Raw genomic sequence first — 18,639 nt, forward strand, 5'->3', positions numbered from 1 at the left:
ACATCCATCGGAAAAAATCCATGGATTTTGTTGTCCGAATGTCCGATCAATGTCCGATCGTGTGTACGGGGCACTCTGATCGGTGTCACAGAACCGTGTAAACAGTTATCAGGATGCCTGGGATGTGTCCTGGGTGGCAGGTATATTTCTTCACTGATTGCATTGTGGTACCTTTAAGGGGATGAGTGGATGTCGTTGGAGTACTCAGGGGTTCTCACCTATACATAGTGAGGGGTACTGGGGTAGTCTGCTTGGAGAGAACTGATTTACAGTGCTCTCAGGATTGGTAAGTCATTATATGGGACTCAGAATTCAGTGGTTCAGAGAGCTTTGAGTGGTAAAAAACATCCAAACCCAGATTACTGGGACTTTGGTCCTAAAAAAGTTAAACCATTTGCATCAGAGTCCAGAAAAGGAAGAAGAAAGAAGAAATAAGAAAGAAGAAACATCCAGCACCTTTCTGTGGAATGGAATAGAGCAGAACACAGCTGAGTGAGCAACATGGGCAACAGCTGCTGAAATGTGGATATTTCCTCTTTGGGACCCCTGAGGCAGACAGGATCATTCAAAAACTCTGTTAAAGGATGAGTGTGACTGGCGGTCAGACGGGCCCTTATTTTTTTGTAATAAAAAAATTGATAGGGTATTTTTGTTTGCTGAGGATAAGCTTGTAATTTGGCCTTCGTGGTTGGCTGGTTTTGCCACCAAAGCACAAGTCCCTGACCTAGCTCCATTCCTGAAAGAACACTGTCCCTCCTGCTGTCCTACTTCTTGCCATTGGCTCCCACACATCATTCCTGGCCATAGACCTTTATATCCCAAGGAAGGATTGTCCACACAAGAAATAGATTTGCTACACTTTACTGGTGGTATTCATGAAACGGTATTACAGTCACATCACGAGGACATACATTCCAGAGTCACTTGACATTACACAGTCAATCACATTTAATGGACAGTTCGGAGCAGTCACAAGTGAAAGCATGTGCAGCACTAGAGGTCGACCGATATATCGGCCGATATTTGGCTTTTTTTACTTAATCGGCATCGGCCGATTGTGCTGATAAAAAAAGCCGATTATAACTTCAGCGGGACTTGCAAATGACTTCTGTAATAGAAGTCAATTGCAAGTTGTCTGAAGTTTGTCTTCTCTCCTCCCTGGGCAGCCTGCCAAATCTGATAAGAAGATACATTTGTATCTCTTCGGGTTGTTTTATCAATAGACTGAACTCGTGTGTAGAAGTTCTCAGTTTAACCATTTAAAGACTAAATCTTTTTTGACATTTGTTGCTTACAAGTAAAAATTCTGTATTTTCTGCTAGAAAATCACTTAGAACCCCCAAACATTATATATATATTTTTTTTAGCAGAGACCCTAGGGAATAAAATAGCGGTTGTTGCAATATTTTATGTCACACGGTATTTGCGCAGCGGTCTTTCAAACGCAATTTTTTTTTTTTAAATACACCAATTAAAAATAAAAATAAGCAGTAAGGTTAGCCCATTTTTTTTCGTCCAAAAGTTTTGATTACCTGTTTTTGTGTATTTAATATTTAAGATATAGTTATTTTTTTTAATCTAAATTATACATACAAGTGAACTGATTGGAGGTTTGTTTTGTTCAATAAATGTAAAAAAATTTCTGTATCACTTATTACTTAAGGTTGCTTTCACACTGGAGCAGGCATGCGTTGACGGTAAAACGCTGTTAGTTTTAGCGGCGCTTTACCGTCATTTTAGCAGCGCTATTGGGCTGCTAGCGGGGCGCTTATAACCCAGCTAGCGGCCGAGGAAGGGGTTAAATGCGCCCCTGATGTGCTGCTGCCGAAACGCTTTGCAGTCGCTTCGGCAGCGGTGCGCATTCATTTCAATGGGCAGGAGTGGTGGAGGAGCGGTATACACCGCTCCAAAGATGCCGCTTGCAGGACTTTTTTTTACATCCTGCCAGCGCATCGCCTCAGTGTGGAAGCACTCGGGATATCACACTGAGACTGCAGGGGAGCCGTTTTACAGTCACTTTACAGGCACTATTTTTAGCCCAAAAGCGCCTGAAAAAACGCCCCAGTGTGAAAGGGGTCTAACTGTTAGATTTTATGAGATGAAGGGAGAAAAAAAAAAAAAATCGGCCTAATATATCGGCCCAAAAAAATCGGCATCATATATCGGCCATCGGCCACCGCGATTTCTAAATATCGGCATCGGCCAGAGAAAAACCCATATCGGTCGACCTCTATGCAGCACTTTAGCAGCCATCTCCCATACAGTCTCTCCTCTGCCCAGGGTCATTAGTACTCACGGGACTGTGCTCTCTGAAGTCACCTCCTTGCTAGGTACAGTACTGTGCAAATGTTTTAGGCAGGTGTAAAGAAAGTCAGAGAAAGATGTAACACCGCTCAGACTGTGGATAAGCAAATCCTTGCAGGTGCTGGCACCGGCTCACCACCGTCAATGATCAATGAAGAAAAAAAAGGATTGGCCACACACCACAGAGGGATAACTTTGATAAAAGATATTATTTATTGTCACCATGCCATAGGAAATTACAGGAGCATATGTTGACGCATTTCACGCTTGTAACTCGTGCTTGTTCACAACACAGATGTATCCCCAAAACCTGAGCTATTTAAATGCTCCACCCCAGGGTGATGCAACAAAAGAAATACTGTAAAGAAATGCTGTAAATGAAGAATGTTTTCAAAAATATATATTTTAATTGTTTATTTTTTATCAATTTACAAAATGAAAATTGGCCTGGGCAGGAAGGGTGTAAAAGTGTCCAATTTTGAAGTTGAAGTGGTTAATAGTACTACACAGTACTGCACAGTGAATGTGTGCAGGTATTTTCAAGCTGATTAAAATAACCGGATCTCCTGGTGTCTTTATATTTTCACTTTAGCAGCTAGCTGGCGGGGATTGAATACTGGCTGTGCTCATTCCTGTAAACCGTTGTTTGTAAGAGTCACCATTTTGGCCTCTCATGGACTCGTCCTGTATTGTACTCTTTGAAAAATATATAAACAATTAGAACAAGAAAATAGAGTGTTTAATGCGTAAACGTTTGTTTTTGTTTTGGAGAGTTTTGGTAGTACATAGCAAATTGCACCGCACCATGCCAACCATTCATGTACTCGTTGTGTTTGTAATCAGTGGACCGTTAGATATAGTAATATTAGTATGTCATGTGTGGTGAAATACACTTTCTATTCATATCATTCAAGATCTGAACTGATCCCTGAGTATTATTTAAAGTCACAGCTTTATCTGTTTTATGTCTGCAGATTAAACAAGGGGGAACTAAAGATCCTGTAGTAATGGTTTCCTGCATCGCAGTAAGTATTGCTTGTAATTTTCAAACTATAATGATATACTATCAGGCATGTACTGGCCATCAGGATTACTGGGAGTTTCCCAGTGGGCCGATGGCTCAGTGGGCCGGTTTCAGTGACAGCCTGTCCAGTGCTGTGTCTTGGCCCAGGGAGCTTTGCTCGTGTCCCGGTCCAGTTCGTAATTTTCAATGGACTGGAACAAGGCAAGCTCCTGTGTCGATCCAGCCACTGTCATTCATCCTCCTGTGTCGATCCACCCACTCACCCTCCTCTCCCCAGGTCGCTTTGTCCATTCCAAATCTCGGCTTGGCTCAGGGGATGGGGCAGACCACTGAAGGGCACAGCTTAGCTCAACTCAGAGGGTGGTCTACTGAAGGGCTCGGCTCAGCTTGGCTCAGGTGGTGGGGCAGTCCACTGAAGGGCTCGGCTAAGCTTGGCTCGGATGGTGGGGCGATCCACTGAAGGGCTTGGCTCAGCTTGACTTGGGGGTGGGGCTTTCCACCAAAGGGCTTGGCTCAGCTCGGCTCAGGGGGCGGGGCGGTCTGCTGACCCAGTGCATGTAAAGGCAACTTTTCCAAAAATTTAAAACAATCTGCAAGGGGGGGGGAAGAGGATCCATTCCTGCGTTCAGTGCCCTGGACTGCACCAGAAACTATAGGTCAGTGCATCGCATGACAGTTCCATGCCACAGACAGACTGCCCTGCCACTGCCATCTGCTGAAAAGAATCTGCCGGGGACACTGATGTAAGAGGCATGTAGGGACTCTAAGTTATAGGGAACACTGATATAAAACACTGACCTCTTACATCAGTGTCCCCCCTTACCATAGTGTATGCTGATGTAAGGAGGGCTGCTCTGGTGACCAGAGACCCCCCCCCCCCCACATTAGAGTTTCCCTTTACACCACAGTCCAGACTTCTCCTTTAAATTAGAGTCTACAGAATTCCCCCATGCCATGCCCTTACACTGTGAACTCTGATGCTGCAGACTGTGATGTAAGGGGGCTCTAGTGATCAGAGACAACATTACATCAGAGTTTCCCTTTACACCAGCCCGTCCATATACTACCCTAGCCTGTCTGTATACTGCCCTAGCCTGTCTGTATACTGCCCTAGCCTGTCTGTATACTACCCTACCCTTTTTTTGTGCAATTGCATATAGTTTATATACTATACCTAAAAAACCTCTTGATTTGATGAGTTGTTCAGTGTTTATCAAAGATTAATACAAGATCATAGGCTTTTGTTAAAGTTAAAATCGAGGCAGTAAAATACACAAATCAGTACAGCTTTATATCTATTATTACATAATGAAATGCAATTTTCTAAACAGAAACCATGTAAACCTACAATGGCTTGGTATTAGCCTTTTGCAATCCCCTGTTTAACAGCACTCAGACTAAAAAAGAAAAAGCAGCACAATGAGCCAACCAGCTGTGCTGCAGTAAAAGTAGCATACTGATAGAAGGAGAATGACAGAGATATGTTCACGTGGTGCAGTTCCTGCTTTCACTTTTCAAAGTATATATCACCAACACACTCTGGATCATCAAAATCAATGCCAATGCATTTCTTTGGAAAGGTCACATCACAGCGGTGCAACATTTCAGGGCCAAAGAGGCCTTCTTTGTCAGACAGGATGGAGATGTCCTGTGTGGCCCCAAAATGTTGCACCCTACCACTTGAAGGCAGGTGCAGTTTATTTTCTCCACTGCAGGTGTCGCTCAAAAGCAGCGGCTCTGCAGCTAGAGAGGAAGTGAGGAGAATCCCGGTTCCTCTATGATTTCCTGGGTCACTGAGGAAATAATCCAGTTGGATACTATTTAAGGCTCTGGCCCTGGGTTGGATGTGCTTTTTGCAAGTGGCTAGAGGAGGGAAAGGTACCGTGTCTACCAGGAACAGTACTAGTGATAGGGAAAGTTTCCTGATGAGGAGGGAAAGTGTAGGGTCGCATCCTTTTGGGCATATTTGGGCATGAAATGGCCAGGTGTGCCCCTCTCTGCAGACGCTGTCATTCTGGCTGGAACCTGCTCTGTTTACATTGCTGTAACCATGAGTGCCCCTGGCTGGGCATTCTTCCCGGGATTGTTGTGAACTGTTGCTGTGTTGCTTTAAAACAAGTTTATCACCGTACCTAACCAGTGTGCATTATTGTTGCCACACCCCACACCCCACTGCACCCCACCTACACTCTATGATTTGTTTGATCTCAAATACATTTTTGGATGTTGATTTTTTTGATCCACAGTGTGTTGGCAATATATTCTTTGATCTATGATGTCACCAGCCTCCAGCTTTTTCCAGGAATGTGTGTGATGAGAATACTGCATGTTGTCTACTTTCACTTTCCAGTTACAGGCTGGGGAGGGCAATATTAACTGCTTCCCGCCCGGCCCATTGTCAAGTCAAATGATGACCAAGCGGGAGCTATCCCATCCTGTGTGGACATAATATGATGTTCTTCCAGGATCGCATCTCATGCAATCTGTCACCCCTGGTGTCCACCAAACACAGCTGATGACAGATCATTGTACCAGGCCACTGCCAGTACCAATCACAGGGATCACATGACAGTTGTACACAATGAATGACTTTTATTCATAGCCACTATTGTGTGGATCTATTGTGTGACTGGTCATAGTGATCACATAGTACAGACAGGGCCAATCACAGTGCATCTGTACCATGTAATAGACGTGGCCAATCACAACTTCACAATAGTACACCTTACCTTTTAACCCATTGTATCCTGTTTACTTTTGGCATATGTGAATAAAGGATCTTACTTCACTCAAGTTCCTGGTGGTGTGCGGCCGATTTTCTTCTATACCTTCACAATAGTACACCCTGGATGAATGGATGCCATTTTTAAAAAAATAATTATTGCTTATAACAGTGATATCACTGTTATAGGCAATCATAGTGTGTAAAAAAATAAATTAAAAAATTCTGACTACTTCCCTAGAGTAGTACAAAGTATTGCTCTGATCCCAGTATCTTAAAAAAAATGGTAAAAAAAAATGATTTTTTTCATACTGTCACCAATCAGTTTCCCTGATAACCACCACACCAGTCATATGGTGACATTCAACTGCTTCGGTGACAGTATGTAAAAAAAAAACAAAAAACATTGTATCAAATTTTTTAATTTTCCCCACCAAAATTGTAACAAAAAATGACAACTTCAAAAAGCTCACATGCCTCTTAAATACCTTGGACTGTCTACTTTCTAAAAAGGGGTAATTTGGGAGGTATTTTTACTGTGCTGGCCTTTTAGGGCCTCAAGAAATGTGATAGGCCCTCGGTACATCTGAACAAATCGATTTTCAAATATATAAATACCATAATTTGTGTACTCTATAACTTTCCTACAGACTAAATAATATACTGTACACTGATTTGGGTTATTTTCACCAACGTAATGTAGAAGAATACATGTTGGCCTAAATTTTAGAAGAAAGATTATTTCTTTGCAAAATTTTATAACAGCAACAAAGAAACAAACTTTTTTTATTTCAAAATGTTCTGTCTTTTTTCATTTATTTTGCAAAAAATTTAAAAGAAAAACCAGCGGTGAATAACTACCACCGAAAAAAAAGCTCCATCTTTCTCAAAAAAATTATAAAAATTTAATTTGGGTACATTGTTGCATGAGTAATTGTCATTCAAAGTGTGACAGTGCTAAAATCTAAAAACTGGCCTGGGCAGGAATGGGGTGAAACTGTTTGTTATTGAGGAAGGTAAACTGCAGCAGAGAAAAATCAAGTCATATGCCCTGCTAGATTTGATTTTGCTCTTTGGTAGAGCTGTGCAGATATCAGGACTGAATAGACAAAAATGTCAATTCCTTGGCAGGTAAAATAGAGAAAATAGAAAGGGAAAAATATCCATTTTAAACATTTTTTTGGTTAATTTTTGGCCACCTCCACAGATGCCAGACTAGGACACTAAGCCACGTCTGTTTGCTACAGACTAATGCCGTGTACACACGAGTGGACTTTTCGACCAGACTGGTCCGACCGACTGAATCTGGCGGACAATCCGACCATGTGTGGGCTCCATCGGACCTGCAGCTGACTTTTTCGGTCAAAAATCTGATGGACTTTAGATTTGAAACATGTTTAAAATTTTTCCGACGGACTCGAGTCCGGTCGAAAAGTCTGCTCGTCTGTATGCTAGTCCGACGAACAAAAACCGGCGCTAGGACAGCTATTGGCTACTGGCTATGAACTTCCTTATTTTAGTCCGGTCGTACGTCATCACGTACGAATCCGTCGGACTTTGGTGTGATCGTGTGTAGGCAAGTCCGTTCGTTGGGAAAGTCCGCCGAAAGTCTGTCAGATAGACTGTCGGACCAGTCCGGTCGAAAAGTCCGCCCGTGTGTATGCTGCATAAGGGCATGTTCATACTCAAGTACTTTGAGTTGCTTTGATAAAAGTAAGTTCAACGCAAAGACAGATAGAAAGCAATTATTCTATGTTCCCATGTCACACCATGCATGGGTGCTGGTGTGTGTTGCTTAAAAATGCAGTATGCCTGCATTTTTTTTTAAAGCATACAAAAAATGTGTGCCAAAGTGCCACAGCACATCGCAATGCGCGGTTCTGCATAGAAAGTGACATTGTTATATTTCAATAAATTTTAAAAAAGTAAACACTGATGTGTTGTAAAAGTACATTGCATTGTTCCTACATTGTTCATACAGATCAAAATGCACACCCCAGAATGTGAATGGTTCCTAATATCCCTATAGCAAGAGTGCAGGCAAACATGTATACTCACGAATTTATGGAGTTGGGGAACACCGGCCGCCCGCACAACAACTCATTGGTTAGGGTATGCCATCTGGGCCTCCTACATATGTATGGGCTGTCCCCCACATGGCGGCCCTGCCAGTATTATCATACCAGCAGCAGTGCAGTCGCTTTATGGGGTGCCAGACCATTTTGCCTCCCAGCCCAGTTTGTCCTATAATACTGGTGCTACACTAAAAGTGTAGTGCAAGCCGGCGGGGACTCTTTTCATGCCAATAGTGCAAACAAAAGTATTTTTGTGCAATCTTGGGTGCTTTGTGCCTTATTCCCAGGGTTTAATTTTTTTCCCTGCACAATAACGTTTTGGAAGAACTTTTGGGATCGCAACAGGAAGGAGCCAGGGAGTCTCCAGAGGACATCAGGGAAGGTGGAATAGGTACCCCAAAAAGACCTACAAGCCCAGTTGACTTTTCTTGCTATACAGCAAGGGAGTCATCAACATCTGGTGAGTGCTGTGGTGAATACATCATTACATGTGATGGATACACGGGAAACCCTGGGAATAAGGCACGAAACACCCAAGATTGCCCAAAAAGACTTTTGTTTGCACTTGTCACTTCTATTCATCACTTATGAATATTATTGAAATATTATAGTGGTACTCCCAGTATTTATTACAGTAGTATTCACAGTAATCTTTGTATAATTAACAGTTTATGGTTAAGCAAGTGCTGCCTGAAAATTTTCTATATCCCATAAATATAACTTTTACATAACATAGTTGATAGGTAATGCTCAAGGTCAAGGATCAACTTTCAGTTTAAAAGAGCTGTTTCTCTTTCAAAATAGCTAAGGTAAAAGTAATACATACGTCTCTGTTTGCCTTCCTTTGTCCTTTAAGATACACAAAAATTTGGTAGGCTATTAAAAATTCATACAAGGGAAGTGTTTCAGAAGGTGCCGACTTGTTTGTTTTGCAATTTCAATACCAATTTAGGTGTAAAAATCTAATTTTCATTCCATCTACTAGCCAGCAATTTTTCAGCAGTCCTCATGCAACTGAATTTGTCAAATAATACATTTTGTAAAGAAATGCAAATGCATTGAATGACATAGTGAGCCAATCAAAACCTGCAAATTGAATTGAATGTTTGGAAAAAAATCAGCCTGCAAACCTGGTGTTACGGGCTGATCGAATTAGAAAGGAAAACTTCATGCATTTTTATTTCTCCTATTAGCAAATTCAAATGTAACTTTTGGTTTTAGTGTAATCCAATAGTTTTGGGTAAAATGATCCTTAAACAATGTCCCAGCACTATTGCTCAACATCTTTTACAGTATGAAATCCTAGACTTTCTAGCATGCAGTGGAAAATAGTGATAGTCAACTGAATTTGAAAACTGTCATCTTGTTTAAACATAGATCATATACAGCATCTGCTCGTTTGTTTTTTGCAATTTTTTTTTTTAACAATATTGTGTGCTTTTTGTATATTTTATCTGTGTATTTAGATATACAGTTACATGGGATCCTATACTAGTACAAAGGCACTGAGCAGAGTTTAACACTTTATTATTTGTGTGTTACTGGGAGACAATACTGTGCAGTATTTAATGTGAAACTCAGTGATCTTGCAAACGCCATAGAAATTTGCACTAAAGGTAATTTTTAAAAGGATGCACACAGCCTTCTTTTGGATCTAATAGTGTTGTGCACCCTTAAGATACAGAATCCCTGTCTGAAAACTATGGAAGGCCATCAAATCAATGTGTAACACACTATGAACTATTTGCATTATTTTCAACTTTTAATGTACACTAAAGTCTAGACAACTGGATACAAGGGAAGTGGAATCTAAAACTTATTACTAAGGCCATATGCAGTGGTGTATTTACGTTTTGTGCTGCCCTAGGCCTGTCTAAACTTGTGCACCCCCTAATTTAAATATGAACCACCTCTTTCTGTCAAGGCCACACCCCTTCCTGTTTAAGACCCATCCCAAAATTTTCCAGTGGGGACACTAGTTCCAGTGGGGGCAATGGATTCCCTTAAATTGCAGAGACTTCCTCTCACTTTCTGTTTGGCTCTCCCAGCATGGGTTCTCTTCACACAGTGGAGAGCTCCTTCCCTCTACTGGCCAATGCCAATCAGCTGACTTTCTCCTCCAGACAGTTTCAGCCTCCTGACATGGTATCTGTCTCAGAGGTCCACTGTGATGATAGGACAGTCAAAACTAGAAGTGGTGCCCCCCCCCAGAGTTGGGGAATACCGGCCGCCCGCACAACAACTCATTGGTTAGGGCACGCCTACATATGTATGTATGGGCTGTCCCCCCCATGGCGGCCCTGCCGGTATTATCATACCGGCAGCAGTGCAGCCGCTTTATAGGGGAGTCAGATCGTTTTGTCTCCCGGCCCAGTTTTCCCTATAATACTGGCGCTACACTAAAAGTGTAGTGCAAGCCGACAGGGACTCTTTCTGTGCCTCCCCCCTGCAAAGTGCCGCCCTAGGCCTGGGCCTTGTAGGCCTAGGCCAAGATACAGCATTGGCCATATGGAGTACAATGCATTAAATAGCTAATTGCTGCTTTATACCTGGTTTATTTTGCACTCTCTTGTGTCCATAAAAAGTGTCTGATCTTTGTTTAAACTATTAGCAAGTGCTATAATTCTTAAGAAATTATTTGTTTTATAAAATGACCAACAGTTTTTCTACCAGTATAGTTGTACCAAAAATTAACATTGCTATTTTGCAGATTGACCTGCTTGTGAAACAAGTTGCACCTGTGTAAAATTAATACAGTTCAGAAGCCTTAAATGTAAGTATTGGAATAATTCTTTCTCCCTAACGGTTGGGTCAGATAGATTTGACATATGGATGGGCAGTTATTTGTGAAAAAAAGGGGCTATTCAATTGTGATATACTTTCTGTTTGACCTTGACATTTTTGCTTTCATGTTGTAACTTAAAGGGGGCCTTCACCTTAAACTGCCCCCCCCCCCCCGTCACATTTGAATACTCATTTAATTTTATTTTTTAGATTTAAAGTAGAATCTCTTCAGAGATTCTCAACTCAGTCCTGGTACACATCTCCCATGTCCCTTGCATGCAAATAGACTGCTGTTCTGGAAGTTCCAAAATGTTGCTGTGTTTGCATGAGTGTGACATCTCCTGCACATGCACAGTTATGTTTAAGGGCTGTGGCAGGGCCCAAAGGCTGGGCAGAGTCTTTTGGCCCATCTGTACATGCACCATGCAGCAGGGGTACTGAAGTTCTTTTCACTTTAACCTGGCTATATACACCCAAGAAATAAATTTAACAGCTTCCGCCATCCAAGCTAAACATTGTGGATAGACCATTCTTCTGCTTTGGCTGCTGTATTTTGAAAGCCATCTGATTGGTTGTAGGTGCTGTTGAACTAACAATTTTTCCACCAGTTCCCATTTTTCAACTGAAGTATATCGGGTACAGTGGTGCCAACAGGGCCACCCACAGATTTAATTTTGTTTGGTTCATTAGGAACTAAAATTTGCTCAATGTATGAGCAAAGATCATGTTGTGGTTAAGGAATTAAAGCCTAAGATAGAGCTGTACAAGCAGATTTATGCTTGTAACTGGAGGTAAGCAAATCTATGTAAAGAGTTAGTTCACCTTTCCAAAAAATAATTGTATTCACATTTAAACAAAGCTGCACAGTTGTTCTTTTTATTATCTACAGGCACTCCATACTTGCATAGGCAGTTTTTTGAGAAAGGTAAACTAACCCTTTAAAATAGATGGTGTGAATTAATCACCGGTAGGGATGGGCCGAACACCCCCCGGTTCGGTTCACATCCAGAACATGCAAACAGACCGAGAGTTTGCGTGAACATTCGAACACCGTTAAAGTTAATATGCACGTTATTGTCCTAAAAAGGGTTTGGGGACCCGGGTCCTGGCCCAGGGGACATGTATCAATGCAAAAGAAATTTTTAAAAATGGACGTTTTTCCGGGAGCATTGATTTTAATGATGCTTAAAGTGAAAAAATAAAAGTGAAATATTCCTTTAAATATCATACCTGGGGGGTGTCTATAGTATGCCTGTAAAGTGGTGCATGTTTCACATGCTTAGAACAGTCCCTGCACAAAATGACATTTTTAAAGGAATAAAAGTCATTTAAAACTACTTGCAGCTTTAATGTAATATTGGGTCCCGGCAATATGGATGAAAATCAGTGAGATAAACGGCATGGGTACCCCCCCCCCCCAGTCCATTACCAGGCCCTCTGGGATATTAAGGGGAACCCCGCACCCAAATTAAAAAAAGAAAAGGCGTTGGGCCCCCAGGCCCTATATACTCTGAACAGCAGTATACAGGCAGTGCAATGAGACAGGGACTGTAGGTTTGTTTTTATGTAGAATCTGTATGTAATTTGGAACAGGTACATTTTGTAAGTGTAGCTCCAGCCAAAAAATCTATTTTAAAGCTTTTTGGAAAACATCACCCCTGTAACCTTTGTTTTGCTGTCTGTGCCCCTGTTCAGAAGATTTCACCTTACTTTCTGTCCCAATGACAATTGGATTTTGAAAATTTGGGGTTTTTTTTAAGGGAAACAAGGATTGGTGATAAATCAGTGGAGGAGACACTTTTTTCCCATATTAACTCTTACAGGAGAGAATTTCCCTTCCTAGGGGTAGATTTTCTCTCACTTCCTGTTGTCTCCCTCTATTTGTAAGTAGGAGTCATTTGTAAGTAGGAGTCGTTTGTAAGTCGGATGTTTGAAAGTAGGGGCCTGCCCATATACTCTAGAAAAAAATGGGCCTTAGGTGTTGGTGGTACCAGAACACTATAAGCCCTCACAGTTACTCTTGCTGGGCGCTGGAACGGGCCCTGCTGTGAAATATTATATCAAGAAGTGTAATTACATGCCTCTGTTGAACAGGGTCAGAAAAATTGGGCCTTTGGTGGTGTGGTGGTGTTGCCACAACACTGTAAGCCCTCACAGTTACTCTTGGTGGGCACTGGAATGGGCCCTGCTGTGAAATATTATATAAGGAATTGTAATTACATGCCTCTGTTGAACAGGGTAAGAAAAATTGGGGCTTTGGTGGTGGTGTGGTGGTGTTGCCACAACACTGTAAGCTCTCATAGTTACTCTTGGTGGGCGCTGGAATGGGCCCTGGTGTGAAATATTATATCAAGAATTGTACCTACATGCCCCTGCTGAACAGGGTCAGGAAAATTGGGCCTTTGGTGGTGGTGTGGTGGTGTTGCCACCACACTGTAAGCCCTCACAGTTACTCTTGGTGGGCGCTGGAACGGGCCCTGCTGTGAAATATTATATCAAGAATTGTAATTACATGCCCCTGTTGAACAGGGTCAGAAAAATTGGGCTTTAGGCACTGCTGCTGGTGCCACAACACTGCAACCCCTCACAGATACTCTAGTTGAGTGAAGGAACGAGCCCTGCTGCAAAATATTACAGCAAAAATTGTACTTACACGCCCCTGTTAAACAGGAGCAGAAAAATTGGGCTTTAGGCACTGGTGCTGGTGCCACAACACTGCAACCCCTCACAGATACTCTAGTTGAGTGCAGGAATGAGCCCTGCTGCAAAATATTACAGCAAAAATTGTAATTACACGCCCCTGTTAAACAGGAGCAGAAAAATTGGGCTTTAGGCACTGGTGCTGGTGCCACAACACTGTAACCCCTCACAGATTCTGTTGTTGAGCGCAGGAACGAGCCCTGCTGTGAAATATTAGATTTAAAAATTGTAATTATGCACCCCTGTTAAACAGGAGCAGAAAAATTGGGCTTTAGGCACTGGTGCCACAACACTGCAACCCCTCACAGATACTCTAGTTGAGTGCAGGAATGAGCCCTGCTGCAAAATATTACAGCAAAAATTGTAATTACACGCCCCTGTTAAATAGGAGCAGAAAAATTGGGCTTTACGCACTGGTGCTGGTGCCACAACACTGTAACCCCTCACAGATTCTGTTGTTGAGCGCAGGAACGAGCCCTGCTGTGAAATATTAGATTTAAAAATTGTAATTATGCGCCCCTGTTAAACAGGGGCAGAAAAATTGGGCTTTATGCACTGGTGCTGGTGCCACAACACTGCAACCCCTCACAGATACTCTAGTTGAGTGCAGGAACGAGCTCTGCTGCAAAATATTACAGCAAAAATTGTGATTACACGCCCCTGTTAAACAGGGGAAGAAAAATTGGGCTTTAGGCACTGGTGCAGGTGCCCAGAACCAAAAATGTTCTTAGAAGCTATCAACATGAACATTGAGGAGGAATAGGATAGTCACTCGGCATAACAGGATAGTCAGTCAGCATCAGCATAGGCAGTCTTCAAGGGATCTCACGTTCATAAAAAAAATTATTTGGTTACATCAGCATCAGGTGCTTGGTAGCTGGTGATCCAAGACCGATTCATTTTTATGAAGGTGAGCCGATCAACCGAGTCAGTGGACAGGCACACTTTGTGATCGGTTACAAAGCCTCCAGCGGCACTGAATGTGCGTTCCAAAAGAACGCTGGATGCAGGACAGGCCAGTAGCTCAATTGCATACTGTGCAAGCTCTGGCCAGTGATCCATCCTCAAGACCCAGTAACCCAGTGGATTTTCAGTTGGAAAGGTCTCCAAGTCTGATCTTGCCCCTAGGTATTCCTGCACCATGTACAACAGACGCTGGCAATGGTTGCTGGAACTGATCATACCTTGGGGCTGCGGACTAAAAAATTGACTGAACAAAGCCTCAGCAACACGTTGTCCAGGACCAGGAATTTGTACCCTCCCAGGCTCTGGAAACGCATTGCACAAACCTTTCTGCAAGGCCTCCCGAAGAAGTTTCATCCTCTGCTCCCTCTGCGATGGCTGGATAAGTTCCTCAACCTTACCCTTTTAACGTGGATCAAGAAGGGTTGCCAGCCAGTAGTGATCCCTCTCCTTGATCACACGAATCCGAGGGTCCTTTCGCAGGCTTTGCAGGATCAGGGAGGCCATGCAGCGTAGGTTTGCTGAGGCATTCGATCTGGAGTCCTCTGGGTCACTAAGGACGACCTGATCCACAGCCACCTCCTCCCAGCCACATACAAGTCCATGGGTTTCTGGGGACTGTAAACGATCCCTTGAACACTGCTGCTGATGCTGAGTGCTAGGCTCCACCTCCATGCTTACACAATCCTCCTCCTCCTCCTCTTCCTGTGTGATCAGCGGGCCCGCAGGAATACTGTCTGGATAAAGGGGGCCTTGAAAGGTAAGGAAGTCCTCCTCTTCCTCCCTCTGTTCTGCCTCAAGTGCCCTGTCCATTATTCCACACAGCGTGTGCTCCAACAGGTAGACAAGAGGGACAGTATCACTGATGCATGCACTGTCACTGCTCACCATCCTTGTGGCCTCCTCAAATGGTGACAGGACAGCGCATGCATCCTTGATCATGAGCCACTGGTGTGGTGAAAAAAAGCCAAGCTCTCCTGACCCTGTCCTGGTGCCATACTCGCACAGGTACTCAATGATGGCCCTATGCTGCATGTGTAGGCGCTGCGTAAACCATATCACTGGTTAAGGTTGGGTGAATTTCCACGCCTGCTCCCCCCTCAGGTCCACACTCACCAAAGAGATGTACCTCTGCAGGGGCAAAGGGCATTGCACTAGAACCAGCTCTTAGTCTGGTATCTCCTCCTCTGCGGTGGAACCAGTCAGCGGAAACACCCACATAGGAATGGGTAAAGAGAGAGGCATCCCATCGTGGAAGTCCATAAAACCAAGTTTATTGAGTAAAACCTTTATAAAAAAGCACTCTCAATCGTGCTGCGGGATCAAATACAACTGCACAGCAATGTGTCTGGGACGCCTTGCGTTCCACAGACTGGAATCTCCAAAACGGCAAGCGACATAGTGATGCTGTAAGCTCTGCCCTACGCATTTCATCATACAGATGTCATCAGGAGCGGCCAACCCTTACCAGTGATATGGTTTACTCAAGCACAAGTCACTTTTGCTTGAGTAATTTACTCTTTACTTTACTTTTCACTTAATTCAATTTATTTAGTTTTGCACATCACACATTAAGAGTAAGCAGCACCAACCAATTTCACTCCCTTGTTTTCTCACAACATATTTACTGATCCAACATTGGTGGGATTTGTTTGGGGTGGGCATCAGCCATATTTATATCATCGTAGTGTGGAATATAATATTTACTTCAAAGTGAAATTAAAGCTTTGGATTTATTTACATTCATACTTACCTGCTCTGTGCAGTGGTTTTGCATCCCCGATCCTCCTCTTCTTGGGTCCCCTGCTGGCACTCATGTCCCTCCCTCCTGCCAAATGCTCCTAGAGCAAGCAGCTTCCTATGGGGGCACCCAAGCAGGCTCACTTCCGAGCTTCTGCTCTATGTGGCCATAAACACACAGAGCCGCAGCTCTGCCCCGCCCCTCAATCTTCTTATTTGCTCACTGGCTGTGATTGACAGCAGTGGAAGTCAATGGCTCCGGCTGATGTCTCCGGCAATGAGGGAGAGTCCCGGAGAGCCGAGGCTCTCTTGCACAACACTGGAGAAAGATCTGGCTCAAGTAAGTATTAGGTGGTGCTGAGGGGCTGCTGCACAGAAAAAGTTTTTTACCTTCATGCATATAATGCATGAAGGAAAAGTCCTTGAGCCTTTAGAACCACATTAAGTTGCATTGTTTGTATATCACCACAAATAAAACTGTAATTGTTAGATATAAATACAGTATATTGTTTTGTTATCCATGATTATTAATGCTGGTAAAAGTTCTGTTCATTGTCCTATTTTCTCTTGCAGAACACACAGGAATATGTCTATGAGCTATGGGGCAAAAACCTTATGTTCTTAAACTGTTTGGCTTTCTCAACTCAAATTTAATTTGCAATTTCTTCTCCGCTAATGCATAAAAATAGCATTATAATTAAGTTAAGTGCACCTATTTGCCTTTAGTAAATCAACTCCATAGTGTCTGATTAAAGTGTGTGCATTAGAATACTACATAGAGATCTACTAAATGAACAGAATATATGTTGTCTTTCAGTAGACTTTTTTCTATGTGAAACTCTTAAATTCAATAAAGCATGTGCTTTCTGAAATTTTACCTAATGCAATTATTCAGTTTGCTTAATAAAGTCTCATCTGTGCAATTTGTTTTTTAGTGTTTCTTGTAATAAATCATTCTGAGAAAAGGTCAACTCCAATTTAACTTCAATAATGTAAAACCCTCAATTAATATGTAAGGTACATGAATCCGTGATCATTAAAGGGGTTGTAAAGGTAATTTTTTTTTTTTTTTAATAACAAACATGTTATACTTACCTTCACTGTGCAGCTCGTTCTGTACAGAGTGGCCCCAAACCTGGTCTTCTGGGGTCCCTCGGCGGCTGTTTCAGCTCCTCCCTGCAAGCACTAACCACCTTAATGCGAGCTCCCTCGCATGGTGGTTAGTTATTGCGGGCGTGCTCCCGTGATATAGCCGCTCGCTGTATCACTCAGCCCCGCCCCCCGGTGCGCCGCGTCATTGGATGTGATTGACAGCAGCGCGAGCCAATGGCTGCGCTGCTTTCAATCCATCCACTATAGCCAATCAGCGACCAGGCTGAGTTGCTAAATGGAGATTGGGAGCGAGCGGCTGAGTTTCGAGGTGTCAGGTAAGTAAAACAGGGGGGCTGGGGGCGGCGGTATTGTCAAAAGTTTTTTCACCTTAATGCATAGAATGCATTAAGGTGAAAAAAATGTATACCTTTACAACCCCTTTAAGTTCTCCTGAGATAATGATGTGGATATGCTTAAAGCTGTAGTAAAGGCTGTCAAAAAAACAAAAAGCAAAAAAAAACTTCTCCCTGCAAGACAATGGGGTTTATTTATGAACTGCAAATCCACTTTGCACTACAAGTGCACTGCAAATGCACTTGAACGTGCACTTGGAAGTGCAGTCGCTGTAAATCTGAGGGGTAGATCTGAAATGAGGGGAAGCTGTGCTGATTTTATCATCCAATCATGTGCAAGCTAAAATGTTTTTTTTTTCATTTATTTTCCTTTTTATTTTCCTTGCATGTCCCCCTCGGATCTACAGCGACTGCACTTCCAAGTGTACTTGCAGTGCACTTGTAGTGCAAAGTGGAGTTGCCTTTCGTAAATAACCCCCAATGTCATAATGTTCTAATATGCATTCCAAAGTGCACCTATTTGCCTTCAGTAAATCAACTCCATAGTGTCTGATTAAAGTGTGTGCATTAGAAAACTGCTGCAGGTATGGCTTTTACCAATCAAGATGGTACTGGACACAAGGCTGAGCTCTTCTCATTCAATTGGAAAACAACAGGAACATAGAGAAAGGTAATTATATAATGACGATTATGTTTCAGTACAGGGGATACTACATTAAACAAGTTTAACATAACGGCCTACTGAGGTTGATATTGTTTAATAAACAATTGCAAGGGAATTTTCCCCAGAGCGTGGTGAATGTGTTTTGCAAAGAGTACCCAGCTGCATGCATGGAAAAGAAAACTGCATGTTTGCTTACACATAATTAGATGATGAAAGTC

At 42.7% G+C, this 18,639-nt stretch overlaps 1 protein-coding gene across 3 annotated transcripts in view; it reads left to right on the forward strand.

The window, feature by feature from the left end:
- Window positions 1-17,228, forward strand: part of LOC141132291 (uncharacterized) — a 234,055-nt gene extending 216,827 nt beyond the window's left edge. For all 3 annotated transcript variants that reach the window (XM_073620548.1, XM_073620549.1, XM_073620550.1), the window contains 3 exons: window positions 3,279-3,329; window positions 10,836-10,898; window positions 16,886-17,228. In XM_073620548.1, coding sequence (XP_073476649.1) covers window positions 3,279-3,329; window positions 10,836-10,871 — 87 coding nt within the window. In that variant the 3' untranslated portion in view covers window positions 10,872-10,898; window positions 16,886-17,228. The remainder of the gene's footprint in view (window positions 1-3,278; window positions 3,330-10,835; window positions 10,899-16,885) is intronic.
- Window positions 17,229-18,639: the final 1,411 nt, after the last annotated feature.

This window comes from Aquarana catesbeiana, linkage group LG03, assembly GCF_042186555.1.
Source record: "Aquarana catesbeiana isolate 2022-GZ linkage group LG03, ASM4218655v1, whole genome shotgun sequence".
Taxonomy (NCBI): Eukaryota; Metazoa; Chordata; class Amphibia; order Anura; family Ranidae; genus Aquarana; species Aquarana catesbeiana.